A 26,316-nucleotide genomic window follows, 5' to 3' on the forward strand; every position below is an offset into this window, starting at 1 on the left:
TTTGCCCTGATCAGTTCTTAAGGTCTTCCCAATTTCTGCGGAATTCTTCATTTTATTATTTCTTACAATACAATAATATTCAATTATATTCATATACCACTATTTGCTTAACTATTTCTCAGTTGGTGAGCAATGCCCTCCCCCTTTCCAGTTTTTGGCTGCCACAAAAAAGCTGATATATTTTTATAGAGAGATTTTTTCCTCTTTCTTTTGATTTTACTGGGGGCATAGGCCTACTAGTGATATAGATGGGTCAAAAGGTATGCACAGATTAGTAAATTTGGAGGCATAGTTCCAAATTTGTTTTTCAGAATGCCTGGACCTGTTCCCAGTTTCACTAACAGTACATTCATGGAGCCTATTTTCCTGTAGTCCCTTCAAGACTGTCACTTTCCTTTTTTGGTCATTTTTGCCAGTCTCATGTGTGAAGCAAATCCTTAAGAGTTGCTTTAATTCGCACCTCTCTGTTAACTATTTTGGCATCTAGGTGTCTCAGTGGATAGAATGCCAGGTCTAGAGTCAGAAAGACCAAACTGAGTTCAAATCTGACATCAGATGTTTACTAGCTGTGTGACCCTGGGCAGGTCAATGAACCCTATTTTCCTCTGTTTCCTCATCTGTAAAATGAGCTAGAGAAGGAAATGGCAAACCAATCTAGTATTTTTGTCAAGAAAACTCCAAATACAGATCAAGAAGAGTCTAGCATGACCAAACAAGTGAATTGTTAGGTTCCCAGGAAATGTTATATAGTCTATCTGGTTATTTTCCTTTATCTACTTTCCCATAAATTTCCCAGGCTTTCCTTGTTCTAAGATACATTTTTATAGCCATTCTAGACATGTCTGTTCAATTCTCTGCATCACTATTATCTTTATTGTGTGCTTAGAATCATAGAATTTTAGAATTAAAAGGGAGTTAAGGATGCACCTAATGCACCTACAGATGATAAATTCAAGGCCCCCAGGGATTGAATGAGTTTCCCAATGTCACTCAGGGAGTTGGCAGCAGAGTCAAGTGGAGGATCCAGGTTTCCTGACTCCTAATCCCGTGCTCCTAACTGGCATGCAACTTCTAAACGTTTCCTGAAGTGGCTGTCTTGCAGAATGTTCCTTGGTGTCATAGCAACAAGCCGAAGCTTCCTTAAGACAATGACTATGGCTCACTCACTGCGGAAGCCTCGGAGGATGTGTACCTCTGACGTTATGGGGCAACTAGTCTAGAGGGGAGTTGACAAACTCCCACTGAGGCTGCCCAGAGAGTTAGCACAGACTTCCCTTCCGAGCAGCGAGCAGCGCCAGAATGAGCTTTACCATTAAATTCATAGACCTCCTGAACCTTTCACTTGGCACCCCAGAACCAGGGGTGGTGAATTTCAATGCCCTGCGTATCTTGCTGCAGGGCATCATAGAGCACCTCAACTTGTCAGAGCAGAAGAAGGTTCTGCCAGGGAATGAGAAGGACTACATTAACCCCTTCCAGAAGGTCTCTCTTCCGAAAAGCCTGCTGGAAATGCCAGAAGAGAAGAGTATAGAGGGAATATTATCCCGGAACCTATCCGGGAAGGTCACCACTGACTTTGGCCGGCGGCTCTCTGCCGTGGAAAAACAGATAGCCTTTCTCGAAACGCTGCCCACCACCAAGCAGCTGTTGGAGAGAAGTCAACCTTTGAAAACACCAGCCCAAGATATGTGGCAGATGTTACAGCTAAAAAAAAAGGTAGAAGGGAACGAAGAAGGAATGACAAAGGTAAGAATAGCTGGCCCCTGAACGTTTTTCTTCTCTCACCTTTCTTCCTCTATTATGCTCAGTTCAACACCCCTGTATCAACCACCAAAGGTAGCACAGTTGGAGAGAGTGTTGAAACTGGACTTAAGAAGACCTGAGTTCCAATCTGACCATAGGCATTTATTAGCTGGGTGACCCAGGGCAAGTCACTTAACCTCTGCCAGCTTCAGTTTCCTCGACTATAAAATGGGAACAATACAAATACCTAACTTACAAGGTTGTTATGTAGAAATAGCATCTATAAGTGCTTAGTAAACTGGAGAGCACTGTAGAAATGCTACCTATTTTTTTTTGTTTGTTTGCAAGGCACTAGCTATATAGAAATAAGCCACAATCCCTATCATCATAGAAATTACAAGTAACTGAAATCAGCAGTGTGAAAAACTATAAAAGAAAAGCCCAGGCAAGTGCAATTAAAAATTTGAGAAGGGCTAGGTTCAAATCTGGCCTCAGACACTTCCTAGCTGTGTGACCCTGGGCAAGTCACTTGACCCCCATTGCCTAGTCCTTACCACTCTTCTGCCTTGGAGCTAATACACAGTATTGACTCCAAGATGGAAGGTAAGGGTTTAAAAAAAAAATTTGAGAAGGGAAAACTCACTTTCAACTGGGGCATTGGGGAAGGTTTTTTAGAAGTGGCATCTGAAAATATATATATAGCTTGTTAACTCCCAGGGAGGGGAAGGAAGAGAGGAGGAGGGAGACAACATGAATCATATAACCATGAAAAAAATTTTAAATTAAAAGTAAAAATAAATAAATAAATAAAATATAATTGGGAAATATTTAATGAAATATATAGAAATACAATAAAAAATAAAAGTATAACTAGAGTCCTCTGGGGGTAATGGATTAAAAAAAAAAGAAATGGCATCTGAATATAGCTTTGTAAAAAAAAAAGAAATGTGAACAAAGATAGGAATGGGGAATCCATTCCAGGCATGAAAGGGTAGCATTGAGTTGGGAGAGGGTAGGATTTGAGGAAAGAGCAATTTACTGACCAGTTTGGGTTTGATTAGAACAGAAAGGACATTAAGAATTGTGTGAGAGAGAGAGGCTGGAATGGTAGGTTAGAGTAGATTTACAAAGAGACTTAAACACTAAGCTGTGGAATCTCCATTTTATTTGGTAGGTATTGAAATTTCCTAAAGGTTTTTCAATAGGCAAAGTGATTGTGGTTAAAGTTATGCTGTAGTTCAATAGCATCAAATTCAAATAGAAATAGGAACTAATATAGAATCTCTATGGGCCATATATTGACTTAGTTTTTAAATGTAATATTTAATATTAGTAGTTTAAAAGGTAATATTTATAATGTTTTATTATATTTTTACTTATTTTGTTAAATATTCCCCAATTACTTCCCCCCAAAAAAATCCTTACTTTTCTATCTTAGAATCAATAGTATCTAAGCAATTTTGGTAAGGGCTGAGCAATTTGGGGGTGAAAAGACTTGCCCAGGGCTACACTAGGAAGTGTCTGAGGTCAAATTTGAATTCAGGATCTCCCTTTTCCAGGCCTGGCTCTCTTTCCACTGAACCACCTAGCTGCCCCTCCCCAATTACATTTTAAAATATCTGGTTCAGACCCTACTGAGAGAGGTCTTGGGCTGCATATTAGATACCATTGCAGTAGTCCAATTACCCTGACTGACAGCAGGGAAAGATGGATATGAACCAGGAGAAAAGGGAGACCATGCTAGGACATTATTACCATCCTCCAGAAAATAAATAATGAGGGGCAGCTGGGTAGCTCAGTGGATTGAGAGCTAGGCCTAGAGGTATGGGAGGTCCTAGGTTCAAATCTGGCCTCAGACACTTCCTCACTGTGTGACCCTGGGCAAGTCACTTAACCCCCATTGCCTAGCCCTTACCACTCTTCTGCCTTGGAATCAATACACAGTATTGCCAAGATGGAAGGTAAGGGTTTAAAGATAAAAAATGAAAAAAGAAAAAGCAAATAATTAATTAATTAAAAAAATAATCACTGGCTCATGTCCCATGATGTTCCTACTGAGCCAGCTGAGTGTTTCTCACCTAACATTGTTCTCTAAAATTTACTATTTATCAACTATCTAGCTAAGTTAGTCAGACAGTAATGCCAAACACTGTGCTAACACATACAAAGAATCCACAGAAAGTCAATCCCTGCTCTCAAAGAACCTACAGTCTAGATACCAGATAAAAAGAAAATAATCCATAGATGGATGGCACTAGAATTAAGAGGAATCGGGAAAACTTCCTGTTAGCTGGGGCTTGAAAGAAGCCTGGGAAGCCAGAAGGTAGAGATGAGGAAGGAGGACATTGCTTGACAAATTCATCCTCCAAGTCAATTAAAGTCGAGTATTTATTGAGTGTCTTATGTGTATACACAATATATTGGGCACTGAAGATGTGAAAGAAATATATGGCATATGTGATTCCTCCTCCAAAGGAATTTATAATCTTGTTGGGGAAACCAAAATAGCAACCATAAAGAACCAGGGAAGATAGAGACCAGCCTTTGAATCAGGAAGACTTGGTTTAAGTACTGACTCTATAACCATGGGTAAGTCACTTAGCCCCTCAGTGCCCCAAGGCAATTCTCCAAGAATCTAATATCACACACAGAAACTGAATTTAATCAGAAGAGGGAGTTTCCACATTAGAAGTTTCCCACAATAATGAAATCCTAAGTCTAAACCAAAAAACAAAACCAAAAGATAATACATAATCAAGCAATAAATTAGGTATGTTCAATTTTCAAAATTGTGTGATATAGCTAATATGGACAATCATGAAGACACAAGTGTTTTCTGTTATACACACTGTCATCTACGTTTATCAGAAAGGGTTAATAGAAGAGATAGGACTTGAGTTGGAAAGGACTAGCTTCATTTTACTGATGAAGAACCAGAGACCCAAGGAAGTTAAATATTTTGCCCAGGAATCTGAATCTGGCTCATCTGATTCTGTCTGAATAAATCTACCACTCCTTCCATTGTAGCAAAACTAAACAAATGAAACCATAATTACAGAACTGCAGAATTTTATTTTTTAATTTAAAATTTTTATTTAATTAATTAATTTAGAATATTTTTCCATAGTTACATGATTTATGTTCTTCCCCCTCCCCCCCCCGCCAATGAGAAATTCCACTGGGTTTTAGATGTGTCATTGATCAAGACCTATTTCCATATTATTGATATTTGCACTAGGGTGATCTTTTAGAGTCTACATCCCCAGGCATATCCCCATCAACCCATGTAATCAAGCAGTTGTTTTTCTTCTGTGTTTGTACTCCCATAGTTCTTTTTCTGGATGTGGATAACTTTCTTTCTCATAAGTCCCTCAGAATTGTCCTGGATCATTGCATTGCTGCTAGTAGAGGAGTCTATTACATTCGATTGTACCACAGTGTATCCGTCTGTGTATAAAGCTCTCCTGGTTCTGCTCCTTTCACTCTGCATCAATTCCTGGAGGTCGTTTCAGAACTGCAGAATTTTAGAGTTGGAAAATTCCTTGATAGCCAACTAGTCAAAACCATACCCCAAAGGAACTTTTTTACATATGTAAATATGTAAAAAAGTTATATATATATATATACATATATATAAACCTATCTGCCAAATAGTCATCCATCTCGCCTGAAGACCTCTAAAGAGGGAGAAACCCACTATTTCTCAAGCTAGCCCATTCCACTTTTGAAAATTCTAATTATTAAGTAGCTTTTCTTGATATCAACCCTAAAAGCCCTTCTTTGTAATGTCTACCCATTATTCCTGGTTCTGCACTCTCTGGGGACAAATAGAATAAGTCTAATCCTTTCTCTTCATGATTTCAAATACTGAAAGGTAGCTAACACATTCTTGCTCATCTCGTTCCCTCTCTCATCTCCAGAATAAACATCTTCATTTTTTTCAGCTAATTCTCATATGTCATGAACTCAAGAACTTTATCATCTATTTTCATTGCTCATCTTTGGACACTCTAGCTTCTCAATGTCCTTTAAAATAAATTGACAAGGGGGAAGCTAGGTGGCTCAGTGGATTCCCATATTGGTCACCAATTTCCTAATTTTGTGCACTGGAAAGAGCACTAGGCTAGAAATTGCATAGGAACCCAGCCCAAGTTCTATTATTTATGAAGTTACTTTCTCACTCTGGCTTCTGAATGACATATTATTAATATTGTTTTTAATGTTATCAATAACTCATTTATTCAAGACTTAAAGATTTACAAAGAGCTTCTGTCCCAAGATTTTCATGAGTTAGGTAGTACAAGCATTACTGTTTCCATTTTTAAAATGAGGAAATGAAGGTGGTGAAGTGAGAGCCAGATCCCAAAACAGGAGATCCTGAGTTCAAATGTGGCCGCAGACCCTTACTAGCTCTGTGACTCTGGACAAGTCACTTACCAGTCTTCTGCCTTGGAACCAATACACAATGTTGATTCTAAGATGGAAGTTAAACATTTTTTTAAAAATTTGACCACAGAATTAACTGTAATACTGTACTCCAATATTTATAATTCCTAGAACCTATGTCATATTTAATGAAGTCAAAGATAACATAGGTCAGTGTCTCCAATGAATAATGTTTGGAAATGACCAAATAAAATAATGTTAAAAAAATAGGTCAATTTTACTATAATTCAATATGTGTTCCTAAAATTCACCTATGCTATGGAAAATTGCATAATAAAAACCACAGGACTTATGGGGAAAATGCAGTTAGGGGCACAATACTAATTTGTCAATGACATAAAAAATGTAGCAGTCTAATAAAATGGTAGCAGTTCCATACATGCTAAATAGTTAAGAAATACATAAATATGACACTAAATAATGGTGGTGTCGGTCTCTTGCTCTGCCTATACCCCAGTTCCTGTGGAAGATAGGGGGAGTGGGAATGTGTAGACACAACAGAGCCCTCACTCCACAACTTCTGCTGTGCGTGTGTGTGCTTTGTGTATTCCCAAGGACTAGTTTCAACTGTGTGTAGTTTTCTACATTCTCACTGTTTTTCATGGCCAAAATTAAACATAAGCAAATGTGAAATTCCAAATTATGTTCAAATCATTCCTTAATATAGCAATCATGCTGGAACAAATTCACATTTTCAAAGCAAATGTTGTAACAGAACTAATTGTATTAGCTATTCTGGCTGCCACATCACACTATTGAACTTGGAAACACTAACACTCCTGGACCTTTTTCAAACAAACCATGTCTCTCCCATCACATACTTGTAAAATTTACACTAAGATTACTAAGCAGCTGAGTGAGTAGTTGTGGTTGAGATAAACCTTTAAAGGTCTTTCTTTTATTCCCCTCTTCACCCATTTATCCCATAATCTGTAATATAATTTTAAAGTATTTTTTAATTGTGCAACTGGTTGAAATTTGAGAACTGAAAGAGAGCTGAGGAGAAATGTGAATATCTCTGTAAATGGCTTGAGGCCAATTAGGAAACATTTTAACCAAAGGCAGGGTTGGGGAAAGATGAGTTGCATTTGACAGTGGCATTGGGGCTTAGAACAGAGCTACTGATCATATTGAGACTAAGGCTAGATGAAGGTATTAAGAACGGTAGTCAGAGTTCATAATTTTAGTATGGTGACTTGTTTTCTACATTCCAAACCATCTGTCTGAGAATATGAAGATACTACTCCCATCAAATGCCCATCTCCCAGAACAACCTAACAGAAAAAAATTGTTCTTTATAGTCTATTTTCTGCATTGCCAGGTCCAGGTCTATCTTTGGTTCTGAGATCTCATTAGACAGAGAATTTGACAAATCATAATTAGGCTCAGACTTTGAATAGAGTTGTATTATCATCATCATTGTTGTGGTTTTCATAATTTCACAAGTGTCTCATCTTAATGTTTAATGAGATTCAAATAGAAATAGTCCAAAGACAAATTGCATTCTGCCTATTATTCTTTTATGTTTAATGTTTGACAGACTACGGGGTACAGGTAGATAAATTATCTCATTTTGTATTTGGATAAACATATTAGGACATGATCATTTTACATTGGGATATAGAATCAAAGTATCATCAAAACAACTCCACTATCAAATAGCACATGACTTAAATTTTATTTTTCTGCTAAGTCTTATATTTTGAGAGCTTTTTAATTCCATACAGTTTGGAGATTATAATTATTCAGCATAACAATATCTATTAAGAAAGTTATTCTTCAACAACTAAAACTATTAAGTAATTATAGCATGCAAACCTGGCGAAAAGAATATAAGAGCAAATACAATCCCCATGCTCTTTGCAAAGGTGGAGGACTATGGATATGGAATATTGCATGTGCTGTTAGATAGTTGATGTGTTTTACTGAATTATATTTTTCCCTTTTTAAATTTTTTTCTTTTTTACTTTTTATGAGATGATTTTCAAAGGAGAGAGGATACATATTTGAGGATGAAGGTGATATTAAAAACAAATGACATCAATAAAAAATTTTATGCATTATAAAATTTTATGTTAGTATTATTATGTTCAACCAATTATAGACAAGAGTTTTGTCTGTAACAAGGTTCTGGTTATAGTACGCTTTATTTGTCAAATTCTCAAGGATATTTAATAGTTGTTGATAATGATGATATGAAGAAGTGGTTGGTAGTAATATTAGTAAGGGCAGTGCTACTTAATCCAGGAATTTTTGTCAATCAGGTTGTACTCAAAAGCTTTTCTATTATGTTATCAAAGACTGTAAGAGCAGCCATTTCTATTTGCTTCTAAAGAGAGGATAACAATTCTGGTGCCTATTACTATTCTAAACACTTGAAGGAGATAAAAAATTATGACATGTAGTTTATTTTTTCCCTTTTTTTATTTAGAATATTTTCCCATGATTACATGATTCATGATCCCCCCTCCTGATCTTTCCTCCCCCTCCTGAAACTGACAAGTAGTTCCACTGGGTTATACATGTATTGTTAATATGTAGTTTTTACTCTCAAGGTACTAACAGTGTTATTAAGTAGGCTTTATTTAGTTAAAAAGAAAATAAGTAGTATAAGAAGTAAATACTGTAAGAGATAAAAGTATCTTAAACAGTTTCTTTTAGATGTAACCCCATTGGTCTTATTGGGGAAATAGATTATCAAAATTACCTACCCTGAGGACAGAGAAACACCTGGTCTGATTCAGCTTTGGGAGGATCTGAACAGATGTGGAAGTGATCACAGCATGGTCCTGATACAATGAAAGGACTGATTGAGCCTATTAGAGTAAAGGGTTTGAGTTAGAAAGTAGAAGATATTGTGGCTCAATAAGTTGGATAGTTGAGGAAACTATATTATGATGGTCTTTGAAAGTTAAATCAGAGGAGCTTAAATTTGATACGACTCCAGAAAACACACTTGTCATATATCTTTAAATATGTGGGTGGCATTTAAACATACCTATGAGTAAGCTGAAGCTATCTGTGTCCTTAAACTCCTGGGCTAACCTCCTTCCCCTGACTTCTTGAGAAGGGTCTTAACCTGCCATGGTGGATTAGGTAAGACCAATTACCCAATGGCAACTCAAATAGAAAAACAAAACAACCCAGAAAAAAGTCAAGTAGACAAGCTTGGACATGGCTGCAAAGCCCTCAAGAGGGTCATTAGTCAAGAAGAGGAATGCTTTATTGTTAATGAATGTTGCTCCTGTAAGGATCTTGGTTGAGATTGCTAAGGTTCAGTTTAAAGGGAGTTGTCATGCATGGTTGCTAGATTCCAAGTTCTGTTTTGTTTTTTTAATTTTTTAAATTTAATTAATTTAGAATATTTTTCTATGGTTAGATTCTGTGTTTGTTCAACAACATTGAAAAAAAGATTTATGTGCCTCCTAACCAAAAAGACTATGATTGGTTATGTACATGAACATATTTTCACAGAATCCCAAAATTTCAGAAATGGACCTGAGTCTTTTAGTCACAACTGAGAACTGAAGAAAAAAAATCCCCTCTACATTTTATACAAGTGATTAAATGATCAAATGATTTCTACTTTAAGATTACCAGTGAGGGAGAATCTATTAGCCATTTACTCAAAATTTTGGACAGTTCTAATTGCTGGTAAGCTTTGACTGACATTAAGCCTAAATTTGTCTCTTTTCAATTTCTATTCATTACTCTTAGTTCTAACATCTGGGACCAAGCAGAAGAAAAAAACAATCTAATCCCATCTTTCTGGGAGTGGGGAGAGAAAAGGATTATTGAGAAAATTTTGGTGATATAAAAAAAATGATAGTAATCAAAATTTATTTTTTTAAAAAGTAAGAAAAAGAAAATTTAATTCCTCTTTTGGCCCTTTAATTAATTAAAGATAGCTGTCATGTATCACTTAAGTCTTCTCTTTACTAGGTTAAAAATCCTGAGTTCCTTCATATGGCATGAATTTAAAGACTTTTACCACCTTGGGTTTCTTCCCTGGACACTCTTAACTTTTCAGTATACTGCCTAAAGTAAAATGTGGCACCCATAACTGAACAATAACACTTCAGGCATGGCTTGACTAGAATAGAATACAGCAGATTTATTAGCTCCTTATTCCTGCATGCTCTGCCTTTTCTTAATGAAGCCTAAGATCACAAAAGCTTTTCTTGGCTGTCATGTCACATTGTTGACAAATTTGGACCTATAAATCAATCCACTAAAGCCCTCAATACCTTTCAGACAAACTCCTTTTTAATCATGCCTCCCCCAGTCTATACTTATGAAATTGTTGTTTAGAATTCAAATGTGAGACCTTGCACTTATCCTATTCAGTTTCTTATTATTTGAGTTAGCCTAATGCTCTTACCTATCAAAACCATTTTAGATCCAGTTTCTGTTCTTCCAGTTTGTTAGTTATCCCTTTTAGCTTTGTGTCATGTAAATATTTTACAAGTATGCCTTCATCCATGCCATTGATTTAAAACATTAAACAGCATAAGGTCAAACATAGATTTCGGAGACACTCTAGTGGAGACTACCTACTAATTAATCATTGAACCATTAATGATTACTCTTTGATACAGGCCCTTCAACTATTCATACTTTTCTATAACCAAAAATGTACTTTTCACACATGTGATTAATTCATCAAAAGGACCTAGAAGCTTTCTTCCTTTATACCTATTATGCTTTCTTGCTCTGTACTCTGAGTTATTATCTTGACTCTCCATGACTGCATTTGGGGTTTTCTTGGCAAAGATACTGGAGTGGTTTGTCTTTTCCTTCTCCAGCTCATTTTTTACAGATGAGGAAACGGAGGTAAATAGAGTTAAGTGACTTGCCCAAAGTTACTGTAGCATACCAGGCATGTTAGCATCTGAGAAGTATGGTTGATGTATTGATATTGTATCCTATATATTCATTTACCAGATACATGGTCAGATCAGTTAATGATCATTGTATAGAAGTTACAGTCCAAAAGGCAAGAGAATTCCTGAGCTGCCACAGGGTCCTAGCGGGCACCCTGTCAGACCACATTCCTTTGAAAGGCGCATGTCAGGTTAATCTCCACCCCTTTGAACTCGTCATTGTCAATTCAACCAATGTTAAGACCTATGCCATGTTACATATTCATTGATCACCTCCCAATTCACATTCCTAAAACCTCCAATAAATACTGGGGAACAAGCGCAAATCTCTCTCTACTTCCCTGGATCTTCGGAGTGCTCTGTCCTAACTTTTTCCTCCTGATCTCTCTCTTTCCTCGCAACATTGTCGCCTCCCCCCCCCCCCCATGCTTCCTATTAATCCTCAGACACTCTTGTCCATAGGAAGCATTAAGCAGTTCTTACTCCCCACGTGTTTTCTTATTCCTCATGTTTCCCTTTAATCAATTATCCAAGGGAAATATTAAGGAGTTCATGCCACTCCCCATGTGTTTTAACTTGTTGTCTCTGAGTCTTTATTATTCACCTATTTACTTCGGTCTCCCTTCTCCTTCTCAGGTTATCACCCACAGGTAAAAACATATAGGGACTGCAGGCCGGTCCTTATAGTTACCCAACTAGTAAGTGGATGAGGCCAGATTTGAACTCACAAAGATGAGTCTTTCTGACTCCAGTACTGACACTATCCATTATGCCACCTCCCTGCCCTTCTACTTTGAATATCAATACCCTATTAATAATTTTTATTCTAAATTTGTCCAATAGTAACATAATCTAGCATACATCTCTATCTTTTCCACAAGAATAACGTGAAAGACTTTATTAAATACTCTGTTAATATCTAGACTATATCTACAGAATTTATCTTCAGAACTCATCTTCAAGCTGCACCTCATAGTTAAGTAACTCTGTCAAAATAAGAGAAAAGATTAATATAGCATGCCTTGATGACGATTTAATGGCTCTTTGTGGTGACTGCTTCCTTTTCTAGTTGTTCACAGTCCATCCCTTTTGTGAAGTTTTTGAATTCTGTCAAGAATTGAAATGAAACTAACTAGTATATAGTTTGCAAAATTTATTCTCTTCCCCTTTGGAAAATCAAATTATTGACCCTGTTCCTGACCTGTGGTACATTGTCCATTCTCCATGATTTTTCAGAGATCATTGACAATGGCTCTGCTGGCAACCCATCTGCCTATTCTTTTGGTTTCATTGGTTTTGTTTGTACAAAATGTTTTTAATTTAATGTAATCAAAATTATCCATTTTACTTCTTATAATGTTCTCTGTCTTATTTGGTCATAAATTCTTCCCTTATCAAGTGGTCTGACAGGTAAATAATTCTGTGTTTCCTTAGTTTGTTTATGATATCACACTTTATTTCAAGGTCATGCATTCATTTTGATCCTATCTTGGGTACATTGTGTGAAATGTTGGTTTATGCCGAGTTTCAACCAAACTGTTTTCCAGGTTTCCTAGCGGTTTTTGTCAAATAGTAAGTTCTTTTTCCAAAAGCTTGTATCTTTGGGTTTATTAAATACTAGATAACTATGATCATTTACTACTGTGTATTGATTACTAATCTATTCCTTTGGTCTACTAGTTTATTTCTTAACCAATACCAGATTGTTTTGATGATCACTACTTTATATTACAGTTTAAAATCTGGTAGAGCTTGGCCTCTTCATTTTTTGTTGTTGTTAATTCCCTTGATATTCTTGATTTTCCAGATGAATTTTATTCTTTTTTTTCTAGCTCTATGAAATAATTTGTGGGAAATTTGTTTGCTATGGAACTGAAGAGGTAAATTAATTTAGCTGGAATTTCCATTTTTATTATATTGGCTTGACCTACCCATGAGTAAATAATGTTTTTCCAGTTGTTTAGGTCTGACTTTATTCCTGTGTAAAATGTTTTATAATTGTGTTCATAAAGTTGCTAAATTTATTTTAATATGAATACTCCTAGGATTTTATATTGTCTTCAGTTATTTTGAATGGCATACCTTTCTTTAAAATCTGAGTTGGTTGTTAAGTTCCCTGTGCATCCCATCATTTTCCCTTTTCTTCCAACATAGGAATTGTCTATCAACAAATATTTATTAGTCAACAACATATTATTAAGCATTGACTCTGGAGGATCACTAGGTGGCTCAATGGATTGAGAGTCAGGCCTAGGGATGGGAGGTCGTGAGTTCAAATCTGGGTTCAGATGCTTCCTAGCTGTGTGACATTGGGCAAGTCATTTAACAGCCTAGCCCTTACCACTCTTCTGCTTTGGAACCAATATAGAATACTGATTCTGAGATGGGAGGTAAATGTTTAAAAAAAATGTTTTAACTCTGTGCCAGGGTGGTGTCCTAAGTGCTGGGGAATTTTTTCTGTTAATATCTTCAGAATTTCCTTCTTGAGATTCTATAAAATAATTTTTGTTACCCTGGTATGTCATAGTGTCAGTGTTAACAATCATTGTACCTGTTTTGTCAGGCTTTCCTAGTTTTTTGGATCCTTTTTTTCCATTTGAATAAGTTTATTTAGTCAATTTAGAATATTATTCCTTGGTTACAATAATCACATTATTTCCCTCCCTCCCCTACACCCATTCTTCCCACAGCCAAGGCTCAATTTCATTGGGTATTACTTGTGTCCTTGATCAGGACCTATTTCCACGTTGTTATTTACACTAGGATGTTCATTTAGAGTCTATATCTCCAATCATATCCCTTTGACTCATGTATTCAAGCAGCTGTTTTTCTTCGGTATTTTTACTCCCACAGTGTTTCCTCTGGATGTGGATAGTGGTTTTTCTCATAGGTTCCTCCAAGTTGTTTAGTATCACAGCATTGCCACTAATGGAGAAGCCCATTACATTCGATTATACCACAGTGTATCAGTTTCTGTGTACAGTGTTTTCCTGGTTCTGCTCCTCTCATTCTGCATCAATTCCTGGAGGTTGTTCCAGTCCCCATGGAATTCCTCCACTTTATTATTCCTTTAAGCACAATAGTGTTCCATCACCAACATGTACCACAATTTGTTCAGCCATTCCCCAATTGAAGGGCATCCCCTCATTTTCCAATTTTTTGCCACCACAAAGAGCGCAGCTATGAATATTCCTGTACAAGTCTTTTTCCTTATTATCTCTTTGGGGTACAAACTCAGCAGTGTTATGGCTGGATCAAAGGGCAGACAGGTTTATTGCCCTTTGGGCATAGTTCCAAATTGCCCTCCAGAATGGTTGGATCAATTCACAACTCCACCAGCAATGAATTAATATCCGGACTTTGCCACATCCCCTCCAGCACTCATTACTTTCCTTTGCTGTTATGTTAGGCAATCTGCTAGGTGTGAGGTGATACCTCAGAGTTGTTTTGATTTACATTTCTCTGATTATAAGAGATTTAGAACACTTTTTCATGTGCTTATTAATAGTTTTGATTTCTTTAACTGAAAATTGCCTATTCATGTACCTTACCCATTTTTCAATTGGAGAATGGCTTGACTTTTTGTACAACTGGTTTAGCTCTTTATACATTTGAGTAATTAGACCTTTGTCAGAGAATTTTGTTATGAAGATTGTTTCCCAATTTGTTGCTTCCCTTCAAATTTTGGATGAATTACTTTTCTTTGTACAAAAACTTTTTAATTTGATGTAATCAAAATTATTGATTTTACATTTTGTGATTTCTTTCTAGCTCCCGCTTGGTTTTAAAGTCTTTCCTTTCCCAAAGATCTGACAAGTATACTATTCTGTTTTCACCTAATTTGCTTATAGTTTCCTCCTTTATATTCAGGTCATTCACCCATTCTGAGTTTATCTTGGTGTAGGATGTGAGATGTTGATCCAAACCTAATCTCTCCCATACTGGCTTCCAATTTTCCCAGCAGTTTTTATCAAAAAGTGGGTTTTGGTCCCCAAAACTGGGATCTTTGGGTTTATCAGAGACTGTCTTGCTGAGGTCATTTACCCCGAGTCTAGTCCACTGATCCTCTTTTCTGTTTCTTAGCCAGTACCAAATTGTTTTGATAACCTCTGCTTTATAGTATGGTTTGAGATCTGGGACTGCAAGTCCTCCTTCCTTTGCATTTTTTTTTTCATGATTTCCCTGGATATCCTTGATCTTTTGTTCTTCCAAATGAAATTTGTTACGTTTTTTTTTCTAATTCAGTAAAGAAGTTTTTTGGTAGTTCAATGGGTATGGCACTAAATAAGTAAATTAATTTGGGTAGGATTGTCATTTTTATTATGTTAGCTCATCCCACCCATGAGCAATCAATGTTTTTCCCATTGATTAGATCTAGTTTTAATTGTGTGGAGAGTGTTTCGTAGTTGTGTTCCTATAGTTCCTGTGTTTGTCTGGGCAGATAGATTCCCAAGTATTTTATATTGTCTAGGGTGATTTTAAATGGAATTTTTCTTTCTAATTCTTGCTGCTGAGCTGTGTTGGAAATATATAGAAATGCTGATGACTTATGCGGGTTTATTTTGTATCCTGCAACTTTGCTAAAATTGTTGATTGTTTCAACTAGCTTTTTGGCTGATTCTCTAGGATTTTTTAAGTAAACCATCATATCATCTGCAAAGAGTCATAGCTTGGTTTCCTCATTGCCAATTTTAATACCTTCAATTTCTTTTTCTTCTCTAATTGCTACTGCTAGTGTTTCTAATACAATGCTAAACAATAGAGGTGATAATGGGCATCCTTGTTTCATTCCTGATCTTATTGGGAAGGCTTCTAGTTTATGCCCATTGCAGATGGTGTTTGCTGATAGTCTTAGATATATACTGTTTATTATTTTTAGGAAAGGCCTTTCTATTCCTATACTTTCTAGTGTTTTCTTTTCTTTTCTTTTTATAACATTATTTTATTTGGTCATTTCCGAGCATTATTCATTGGAGACAAAGATCATTTCTTTTCCTCCCCGCCCCCTCTCCCACCACCTTTCCCTCTCCCATAGCCGACCTGTGATTCCACTGGGTATCACAAGTGTTCTTGATTTGAACCCATTTCCATGTTGTTGGTATTTGCATTAGAGTGTTCGTTTAGAGTCTCTCCTCAGTCATATCCCCTCAACCCCTGTAGTCAAGCAGTTGCTTTTCCTCGGTGTTTTTACTCCCACAGTTTTTCCTCTGCTTGTGGATAGTGTTTTTTCTCCTAGATCCTTGCAGATTGTTCAGGGACATTGCATTGCCACTAATGGTGAAGTCCATTACCTTCGATTGTACCAGTGTCTCAGTCTCTGTATACAGTGTTTTCTTGGTTCTGCTCCTTTCGCTCTGCATCACTTCCTGGAGGTTGTTCCAGTCTCCATGGAATTCCTCCACTTTATTATTCCTTTAAGCACAATAGTATTCCATCACCAACATGTACCACAATTTGTTCAACCATTCTCCAACTGAAGGGCATCCCCTCATTTTCCAATTTTTCGCCACCACAAAGAGCGCTGCTATGAATATTCTTGTACAGGTCTTTTCCCTTATTATCTCTTTGGGGTACAAACCCAGCAGTGCTATGGCTGGATTGAAGGGCAGACATATTTTATTGTTTTTATTGCCCTTTGGGCATAGTCCCAAATTGCCCTCCAGAATGGTTGGATCAGTTCACAACCCCACCAGCAGTGGATTATTGTCCCAACTTTGCCACATCCCCTCCAGCATTCATAACTTTCTGTTGCTGTCATGTTAGCCAATCTGCTAGGTGTGAGGTGATACCTCAGAGTTGTTTTAATTTACATCTCTCTGATTATAAGAGATTGAGAACACTTTCTCATGTGCCTATTAATAATTTTGATTTCTTTATCTGAAAATTGCCTATTCATGTCCCTTGCCCATTTATCAATTGGAGAATCGCTTGATTTTTTGTACAATTGATTTAGCTCTTTGTAAATTTGAGAAATTAAACCTTTGTCTGAGGTTTTTATGAGGATTGTTTCCAAATTTGTTGCTTTCCTTCTGATTTTGGTTACATTGGTTTTGTTTGTACAAAAACTTTTTAATTTGATGCATTCCAGATTATTTATTTTGCATTTTGTGACTCTTTCTAAGTCTTGCTTGATTTTAAAGCCTCTCCCTTCCCAAAGGTCTGACATGTATACTATTCTGTGTTCACATAATTTTCTTATAGTTTCCTTCTTTATGTTCAAGTCATTCATCCATTTTGAATTTATCTTGGTGTAGGGTGTGAGGTGTTGATCTAAACCTAATCTTTCCCACACTCTCTTCCAATTTTCCCAGAAGTTTTTATCAAATAGTGGATTTTTTGTCCCCAAAGCTGGGATCTTTGGGTTTGTCATATACTGTCTTGCTGAGGTCACTTACCCCGAGTCTATTCCACTGATCCTCCTTTCTGTCTCTTAGCCAGTACCAAATTGATTTGATGACTACTGCTTTATAATATAGTCTGAGGTCTGGGACTGCAAGGCCCCCTTCCTTTGTATTTTTTTTTCACTATTTCCCTGGATATCCTTGATCCTTTGTTCTTCCAAATGAACTTTGTTATGGTTTTTTCTAAATCAGTAAAAAAATTTTTTGAAAGTTCAACGGGTATGGCACTAAATAGATAAATAAGTTTGGGTAGGATGGTCATTTTTATTATATTGGCTCGTCCTATCCATGAGCAGTTAATGTTTTTCCAATTGTTCCAGTCTAGTTTTAGTTGTGTGGAGAGTGTTTTGTAGTTGTGTTCATATAGTTCCTGTGTTTGTCTCAGGAGATAGATTCCTAAGTATTTTATTTTGTCTAAGGTAATTTTGAATGGGATTTCTCTTTCTAGTTCTTGCTGCTGAGCTGTGTTGGAAATATATAGAAATGCTGGTGACTTATGCGGGTTTATTTTGTATCCTGCAACTTTGCTAAAGTTGTTGATTATTTCGATTAGCTTTTTAGTTGAATCTCTAGGATTCTTTAAGTAGACCATCATGTCATCCACAAAGAGTGATAACTTGGTCTCCTCCTTGCCTATTTTGATGCCTTTAATTTCTTTTTCTTCTCTAATTGCTACTGCTAGTGTTTCTAGTACAATGTCAAATAATAGAGGTGATAATGGGCATCCTTGTTTCACTCCTGATGTTATTGGGAATGCATCTAGTTTATCCCCATTGCAGATGACATTAGCTGATGGTTTTAGATATATACTGTTTATTATTTTTAGGAACGACTCTTCTATTCCTATGCTTTCTAGTGTTTTTAATAGGAATGGGTGTTGTATTTTATCAAAGGCTTTTTCTGCATCTATTGAGATAATCATGTGATTCTTGTTGGTTTGCTTGTTGATGTGGTCAATTATGTGGATCGTTTTCCTAATATTGAACCAGCCCTGCATCCCTGGTATAAATCCTACTTGATCATGGTGAATGACTCTTCTGATCACTTGCTGGAGTCTTTTTGCTAATATTCTATTTAAGATTTTTGCATCTATATTCATTAGGGAGATTGGCCTATAATTTTCTTTCTCTGTTTTTGACCTGACTGGCTTTGGAATTAGTACCATGTTTGTGTCATAAAAGGAATTTGGTAGAACTCCCTCTTTGCTTATTATGTCAAATAGTTTGTATAGTATTGGGATTAGCTGTTCTTTCAATGTTTGATAGAATTCACTTGTGAATCCATCAGGTCCTGGGGATTTTTTCTTAGGAAGTTCTTTGATGGCCTGTTGGATTTCTTTTTCTGATATGGGATTATTTAAGAAATCTATTTCTTTTTCTGTTAGTCTAGGCTATTTATATTTTTGTAAATATTCATCCATATCACCTAGGTTGGTATATTTATTGCCATATAGTTGGGCAAAGTAGTTTTTAATGATTGCCTTAATTTCTTCTTCATTGGAGGTGAGATCCTCCTTTTCATCCTTGATGCTATTAATTTGCCTTTCTTCTTTCCTTTTTTTAATTAGATTGACCATTACTTTGACTATTTTGTCTGTTTTTTCATAGTACCAGCTTCTAGTCTTGTTTATTAGTTCAATCGTTCTATCACTTTCAATTTTATTAATTTCTCCCTTAATTTTTAGGATCTCTATTTTGGTTTTCTTCAGGGGATTTTAAATGTGTTTGCTTTCAAGGTTTTTGATTTGCATTTCCAATTCCTTGATCTCTGCCCTCCCTAATTTGTTAATATATGCACTCATGGATATGAATTTTCCTCTGAGTACTGCTTTGGCTGCATCCCATAAGGTTTGAAAGGATGTCTCACCATTGTCATTTTCCTCAATGAAATTATTAATTGTTTCTATGATTTCTTCTCTAACTAACCAATTTTGGAGTATCATATTATTTAATTTCCAATTAATTTTTGATTTGGCTCTCCATGTACCCTTACTGATCAATATTTTTATTGCCTTATGATCCAAAAAGGTTGCATTTATTATTTCTGCTTTTCTGCATTTGAGTGCCATGTTTCTGTAACCTAGTGTATGATCTATTTTTGTGAATATGCCATGTGGTGCTGAGAAGAAGGTGTATTCCTTTTTGTCCCTATTTATTTTTCTCCATATGTCTATTAACTCTAATTTTTTAAAGATTTCATTCACCTCTTTTACCTTTCTTATTTATTTTTTGGTTTGATTTCTCTAAATTTGATAGTGGTTGGTTCAAGTCTCCCACTAATATGGTTTTACTGTCTATTTCCTCCTTCAATTCTCCTAGTTTCTCCATTAGAAATTTGGATGCTATACCATTTGGTGTATACATGTTAATTAGTGATAATTCCTCATTGTCTATACTCCCTTTTAACAGAATATAGTTACCTTCCCTATCCCTTTTGATCAGGTCTATTTTTGCTTTGGCTTTGTCAGATATCATGATTGCAACTCCTGCCTTCTTTCTACCAGTTGATGCCCAAAAGGTCTTATTCCATCCTTTAATTCTAATCTTGTGAGTATCAACCCGCCTCATATGTGTTTCTTAAAGACAACAAATGTTAGGGTTTGGGGTTCTAATCCAATCTGCTATTTGTCTACGTTTTATGGGGTGAGTTCATCCCATTCACATTCAAAGTTATGACTGTCACTTGTGGATTTCCTGGCATTTTGATATCTTCCCCTAATTCTGACCTTTCTTCTTTGGCTATATAACCTTTTGAATCAGTGATTTACTTTAAGTCAGGCCCCCTAGTCCCCTCCCTTGATATGCTTCCCTTTCTAGCCCCTCCCTTTTTATGTTCCCTTCCCCTCCCCCCTCTCCTTCCCTCCCTTTTTATACTCCCCCTCCTTAATTTTCCTTTCTCTCTTACCCTGTTGGATAAGATAGAATTTAGGATCCCACTGGATCTAGATGTTCTTTCCTCTCAGAGTTGATTTCACTGAGAGTAAGGTTAAATAATACCACTTCGTGTTCTCTTCCTCTCCTTCTCATATGAGAGTTCTTCCCCTCTCCTTCTCATGTGTATCTTTGTGTGGGAAAGATTATTCTATTTAGTTCCCCCCCATTTCTTGAAGTAAATCTTAGTATCATCAATGATTCCCCCCTCCCTTTTTCTTTCTTTGTCCCCCCTTTCACCAAATCTTCTTGATGCCCCAATCTTTCTCTATGCATGATTCTTCTAACTACTCTTATGATGCATTAAATTTTTGAGAGTTACACAATACATTTTACCCACATATTAATATATATAATTTGAAATAAATGTAGTCCTTCTAGAAGAGAGTTTGACTTAAAGAAAAAAATAAGATTTTTCTCCTTTTCCCTTTCTTTCATATTTACCTTTTCATGTTTCTCTTGCTTTCTGTGATTGGATAACAAGTTTTCCACTAAGTTCTGGTCTTTTCTTAGCAAATACTTGGAAATCTTCTATTTTGCTGAATGCCCATACTTTCCCCTGGAAGTATATAGTCAGTTTTGCTGGGTAGTTGATTCTTGGTTGGAGACCCAGCTCTCTTGCCTTTCTAAATATCGTGTTCCATGCTTTGTGGTCTCTTAGTGTGTTAGCTGCTCAGTCATGTGTGATCCTTATGGGGGCCCCTCTATATCTGAAGCTCCTCTTCTTGGCTTCTTGTAGGATTTTCTCCTTAGCTTGGAAGCTCTTGAATTTGGTGATTACATTCCTGGGGGTTGTCTTTTGGGGATTTAGTATAGAGGGTGTTCTATGAACCCTTTATATTTCTATTTTGCCCCATTGCTCTAGACCATGTGGGCAATTTTCTTCTATAATCTCCTGTAGTATAGCATCGAGGCTTTTGTTTATCTCTGGTTTTTCGGGCAGACCAATGATTCTCAGGTTGTCTCTCCTTCCTCTGTTTTCCTGGTCTATCACCTTGTCAGTGAGATATTTTATGTTTTCTTCTAATTCATTAATTTTTTGGCTTTGCTTTATTAATTCTTGCTGTTTTGCAAGCTCACTGTCTTCCAGTTCCTTCTTTCTGGTCTTTAGGGACTGGATTTGTTTTTCAGCTTGTCCTACCCTTTTGTTAGAGACTTCCAGCTCTTTCTCCAATTGTGAAGCCTTGTCTATCAGACTGCTGACCTCTTTCTCCTATTTTTATTTCCAGAAGGTTTCCATCTTTTGGATGAGCTCCAATTTGAGTTCTTCCAGAGCTTGTGGATAATTTCCATTTGGGGGGGGGGGGCATGTTTTGATTTTGTTTGGATTTCATCCTCTTTACCTTCTTTTCCTTGGGTACTCCTGCCATAAAAGTTTTCAATAGTCACTTTTTTTCCCTTTCTTCTTGGAGGCTTGATTTTGGGCCATGTGAGCCATCCCTTTGGTGGTTATTTTCCCCTTTCCTTTTTGGTCTGAGGTCTGGGTGATATGGGTGGGTTTTCTGTGGATTAGGTTGGATTTATTTCTTCCCAGCCTCCATGGTTTGTTCGTGTGCCCTCCCCCATGCTCAGCGCGCCTGCCCCTGTGCTCTGTGATCTCACCGGTGCACAGGACTCCTGTAAAACTGCTCTGAGGGATGGATCTCTGGTATTTACTGTCAGTTTCCAGGGAACCTGACTTGCCCCCCTCCTCACTACAGCAAAGGCCAAAACTTTGGCCTTAGGCAATTTTTACAGACTCTGGAGACTCCTCACTGTTCGCAGTTTGCAGGGGCCCCACTGTCTTCAAGCTCTCCAGTGTGCAAGGTTCTCCCATGAAACCGCCCTGAGAGGTTGTTTCCTAGCAGTCTTTAGATCCCAAGGACCCTGGTGTGCCCCACCAGACAGAGACATTCCTCAGTCACTCGCTGTCCCGGTGAGCACTCTGATCCCCTACTCTGGTTCAATGGGGGAGGTGGGGGCGGGGAAGGATGGCTCAGTTCACATTTTTGTGTAAGTTTTTCCTCCTTATAGTGTGGCAATGTTCAAACCCCATGTACCTTCATTTCTGTGGGGTACTGGAGAGTCCCTCTGTTCTTCCAAAGATGATTTTTATGCTCTTTTAAGGTAGTCTATTTTCTTTGGTGCCTGGGAGAGGAAGCGATTTGCGTCTAGATTGAAGCCATGTTTACCCGGAAGTCTCTAGTGTTTTCAATAGGAATGGATGTTGTATTTTATCAAAGCCTTTTTCTGCATCTATTGGGATAATCATGTGATTTTTGCCAGTTTGATTGTTAATATGGTCAATTATGTGGATGGTTTTTCCTAATATTGAACTATCCTTGCATTCCTGGTATGAATCCTATGTGGTCATAGTGAATAACCCTCGTGATCACTTGCTGGAGTCTCTTTGCTAGTATCCTATTTAAGATTTTTGCATCTATATTCATTAAGGAGATTGGTCTATAGTTTTCTTTCTCTGTTTTTGACCTGCCTTGCTTTAGGATCAGTACCATGTTTGTGTTGTAAAATGAATTTGGTACAACTCCTTCTTGGCTTATTTTGTCAAATAGTTTGTTTAATATTGGGATTAGTTATTCTTTGAATGTTTGATAGAATTCATTTGTGAATCCATTTGGACCTGGGGTCTTTGATGGCTTGTTCAATTTCTTTTTCTGATATGCGATTGTTTAGGTAATTTATTTCTTCCTCTGTTAGTCTAGGCACTTTACATTTTTGTAAGTATTCATCCATATCACCTAGATTGCCATATTTGTTGCCATATAATTGGGCATAGTAGTTTTTAATGATTGCCTTAATTTCCTCTTCATTTTGAAGTGAGGTCTCCCTTTTCATTTTGGATACTGTCAATTTGGTTTTTTTCTTTCCCTTTTTAAATTAGACTGACTAGTACTTTGTCTATTTTATTTGTTTTTTCAAAGTACCAGCTTCTAGTCTTATTTATTAAATCAATAGTTCTTTGACTTTCAATTTTATTAATTTCTCCTTTGATTTTTAGGTTCTCTAATTTAGTCTTCATCTGAGGATTTTTAATTTGTTCGCTTTCTAGTTTTTTTAATTAGCATGCCCAGTTCATTGACCTCTGCCCTTTTTAATTTGTTAATATATGAACTCAAGGATATAAATTTCCCCCTTAGTACTGCTTTGGCTGCATCCCATAGGTTTTGAAAGGATGACTCATCATTGTCATTTTCTTTAGTGAAGTTATTAATTGTTTCTACGATTTGTTCTTTAACCGATTTTGGAGAATCGTATTGTTTAATCTCCAATTAATTTTTGATTTACCTCTCCATGTACCCTTACTAATTATTTTCATTGCATTGTGATCTGAGAAGTTTGCATTTATTATTTCTGCTCTTTTTCACTTGTTTGCAATGTTTTTATGCCCTAATACATGGTCAATTTTTGTGAATGTACCATGTGCTGCTGAAAAGAAGGTATATTCCTTTTTGTCCCTATTTATTTTTCTCCACATGTCTACTAACTCTAATTTTTCTAAGATTTCATTCACTTCGCTTACCTCTTTCTTATTTATTTTTTGGTTTGATTTATCTATTTCAGATAGAGGAAGGTTCAGGTCTCCCACTCGTATAGTTTTTCTATCTATTTCATCCTTGAGCTCCACTAGTTTCTCCTTTAGAAATTTGGATGCTATGCCATTTGGTGCATACATGTTGAGTATAGATATTTCCTCATTGTCTACACTGCCTTTTATCAGGATATAATTACCTTCCCTATCTCTTTTAACTTGAATTACTTTTACTTTGGCTTTGTCAGATATCATGATTGTGACTCCTGCCTTCTTTATATTAGTTGATGCCCAATAGATTTGGCTCCATCCTCTTACTTTCACCCCATGCGTATCTACCTTCCTCATGTGTGTTTCTTGTAAACAGAATATGGTAGGGTTTTGGATTCTAATCCAATCTGCTATTAGCTTGCATTTTATGGGTGAGTTCATTCCATTCACATTCAGAGTTATGATTACTAGCTGTGTATTTTCCAGCATTTTGATTTCTACTCCTGGTCCTGCCTTTTCTTCTTTCACTATTTCCTTCTACACCAATGTTTTTTTTTTAATCAGTTCCCCTAGTTCCCACCCTTATTTTACTTCCCTTTCTACCCCCCTCCGTTTTTATTCCCCCCTTTATTTTCCTTGTAGTCTTTCTAAAATTACCCCCCCACCCTCACCCTCCCTTGTACTGCTTCCCTCCCCACCAGTCGTTTTGTTACCTTTCTACTCCCCTATAGGGTGCAAATCTATTCTCTGCCCCAATGGATTGAATTGTTCTTCCCTCTTTGGGTCAATTTCAAAGCATGTAAGAGTTGAGTATTTCCTATCTCCAACCTCTTTACCCTTCCAGTGTATTAATGTTCTCCCCCCTTCTGCCATGAGCTTCTTTGTGACATATACATTTACCCTCATTTGTTTCTTTTCCCATGTCTTTTAGTATTAACCTCTTTTTTTAGCTCTAGTTGTATATAAATGTATATACACACATGTAGGCTTTGCTCACCCAGCATGTGAAGACTACTTCGGCTGAACAGATTGAAGAAACCAACAAGAAGGTTCAACGGCTGAGATGGTGATGCAGCAAAGCACTGTGGAGTGCTTAGGGCGTGTTGGAGCACAAAGGATACTACGGCCATCCAATGCAGCTGAGGAAGTCTCCAGTCGTAACGATTTTTCATGTCATTGGACCCAGGCTTCCAAAGCCGAGAGAGTGGGACTATCTCTGTGCAACGACTTTTCCACTTAAGTCTCCTTTACGCACAAGTGTCTTTGTGCACACTTATCTATACACCATAGATGAAAAAGCACAAAGACAATCGTCATCCTCGGTTACCGAGAGACTACTACTATATGTATTTAGCATGCATATATCTATATACATATTTATTTCTTGGCATTTCATCCCATACAGTTTGTCACTGTTCCCTCTAAGTGTGATTCTTCTAGCTGCCCAGATGATAACAACAGTTTTTAAGAGTTACCAATGACCTCTTTTCTTATAGGGATACATATTATTTTAACTTATTGAGTCTCTTTAAAATTTTTTTATTTGTTTTGTTTTGTTTTTCTTTTTCCCTCTTTTTAAATTCCCTTTTGATGATTCTCTTGAGTTCTGTGCCTGGAGATCAAATTTTCTGTTCAGGTCTGGTCTTTTCTTTGCAAATTCTTGGAATTCTTCTATTTTGTTGAATGACCATACTTTCCCCTGTAAGAATATAGTCAGTTTTGCTGGGTAGTTGATTCTTGGTTGTAGACCTAGTTCCCTTGCTTTGCGGAACATCATATTCCTTGACTTTCGGTCCTTCAGTGTGGATAAAGCCAGATCCTGTGTTATCCTCACTGTGGTTCCATGGTATCTGAATGATTTCTTGGCAGCTTGTAATATCTTTTCTTTGGTCTGATAGTTCTTGAATTTGGCTATAACATTCCTGGGGGTTGTCAGTTGGGGATTAAGTACAGGAGGTGATCTGTGGATTCTTTTTATCTCCACTTTTCCCTCTTGTTCTAGAATATCAGGGCAGTTTTCCTGAATAATTTCCTGAAGTATTGTGTCCAGGCTTTTTCTTTTGTCATGGTCTTCTGGTAGACCAATGATTCTTAAATTGCCTCTCCTCAAACAATTTTCTAAATCCTCTGTTTTGTGAATGAGATGCTTCATATTTTCCTCAATTTTTTCCTTCTTTTGGTTTTGTTTTATAGTGTCCTGCTGCCTTGTGAGGTCACTTCATTCCAGTTGTTGTATTCTGGTTCTTAATGACTGAATTTCATCCTTGGCTTTTTGGTCATCCTTCTATTTCTGGTTTTATTTTCTATGGAGGTCATCTTTCATCCTCTTTACCTCATCTTTCTTCTCCTTTGCCTCATTTTCAAGCTGGTTGATTTTGGCTTTCAAGACACTA

General features: G+C 36.8%; 1 protein-coding gene across 2 annotated transcripts in view; it reads left to right on the forward strand.

Moving 5' to 3' along the window:
• Nucleotides 1-426: 426 nt before the first annotated feature.
• C7H16orf96 (chromosome 7 C16orf96 homolog) overlaps nt 427-26,316 on the forward strand; it is a 90,768-nt gene continuing 64,878 nt past the window's right edge. The window contains exon 1 of one of the 2 annotated variants that reach the window (XR_008913612.1): nt 427-1,746. Coding sequence is in view for 1 of the 2 variants with exons in the window: in XM_056806105.1 (XP_056662083.1) it covers nt 1,300-1,746 (447 nt within the window). In the remaining variant the exon portion in view is untranslated. The remainder of the gene's footprint in view (nt 1,747-26,316) is intronic. The other variant, XM_056806105.1, reaches the window with a different exon arrangement.

Source organism: Monodelphis domestica, chromosome 7 (assembly GCF_027887165.1).
Source record: "Monodelphis domestica isolate mMonDom1 chromosome 7, mMonDom1.pri, whole genome shotgun sequence".
NCBI lineage: Eukaryota > Metazoa > Chordata > Mammalia > Didelphimorphia > Didelphidae > Monodelphis > Monodelphis domestica.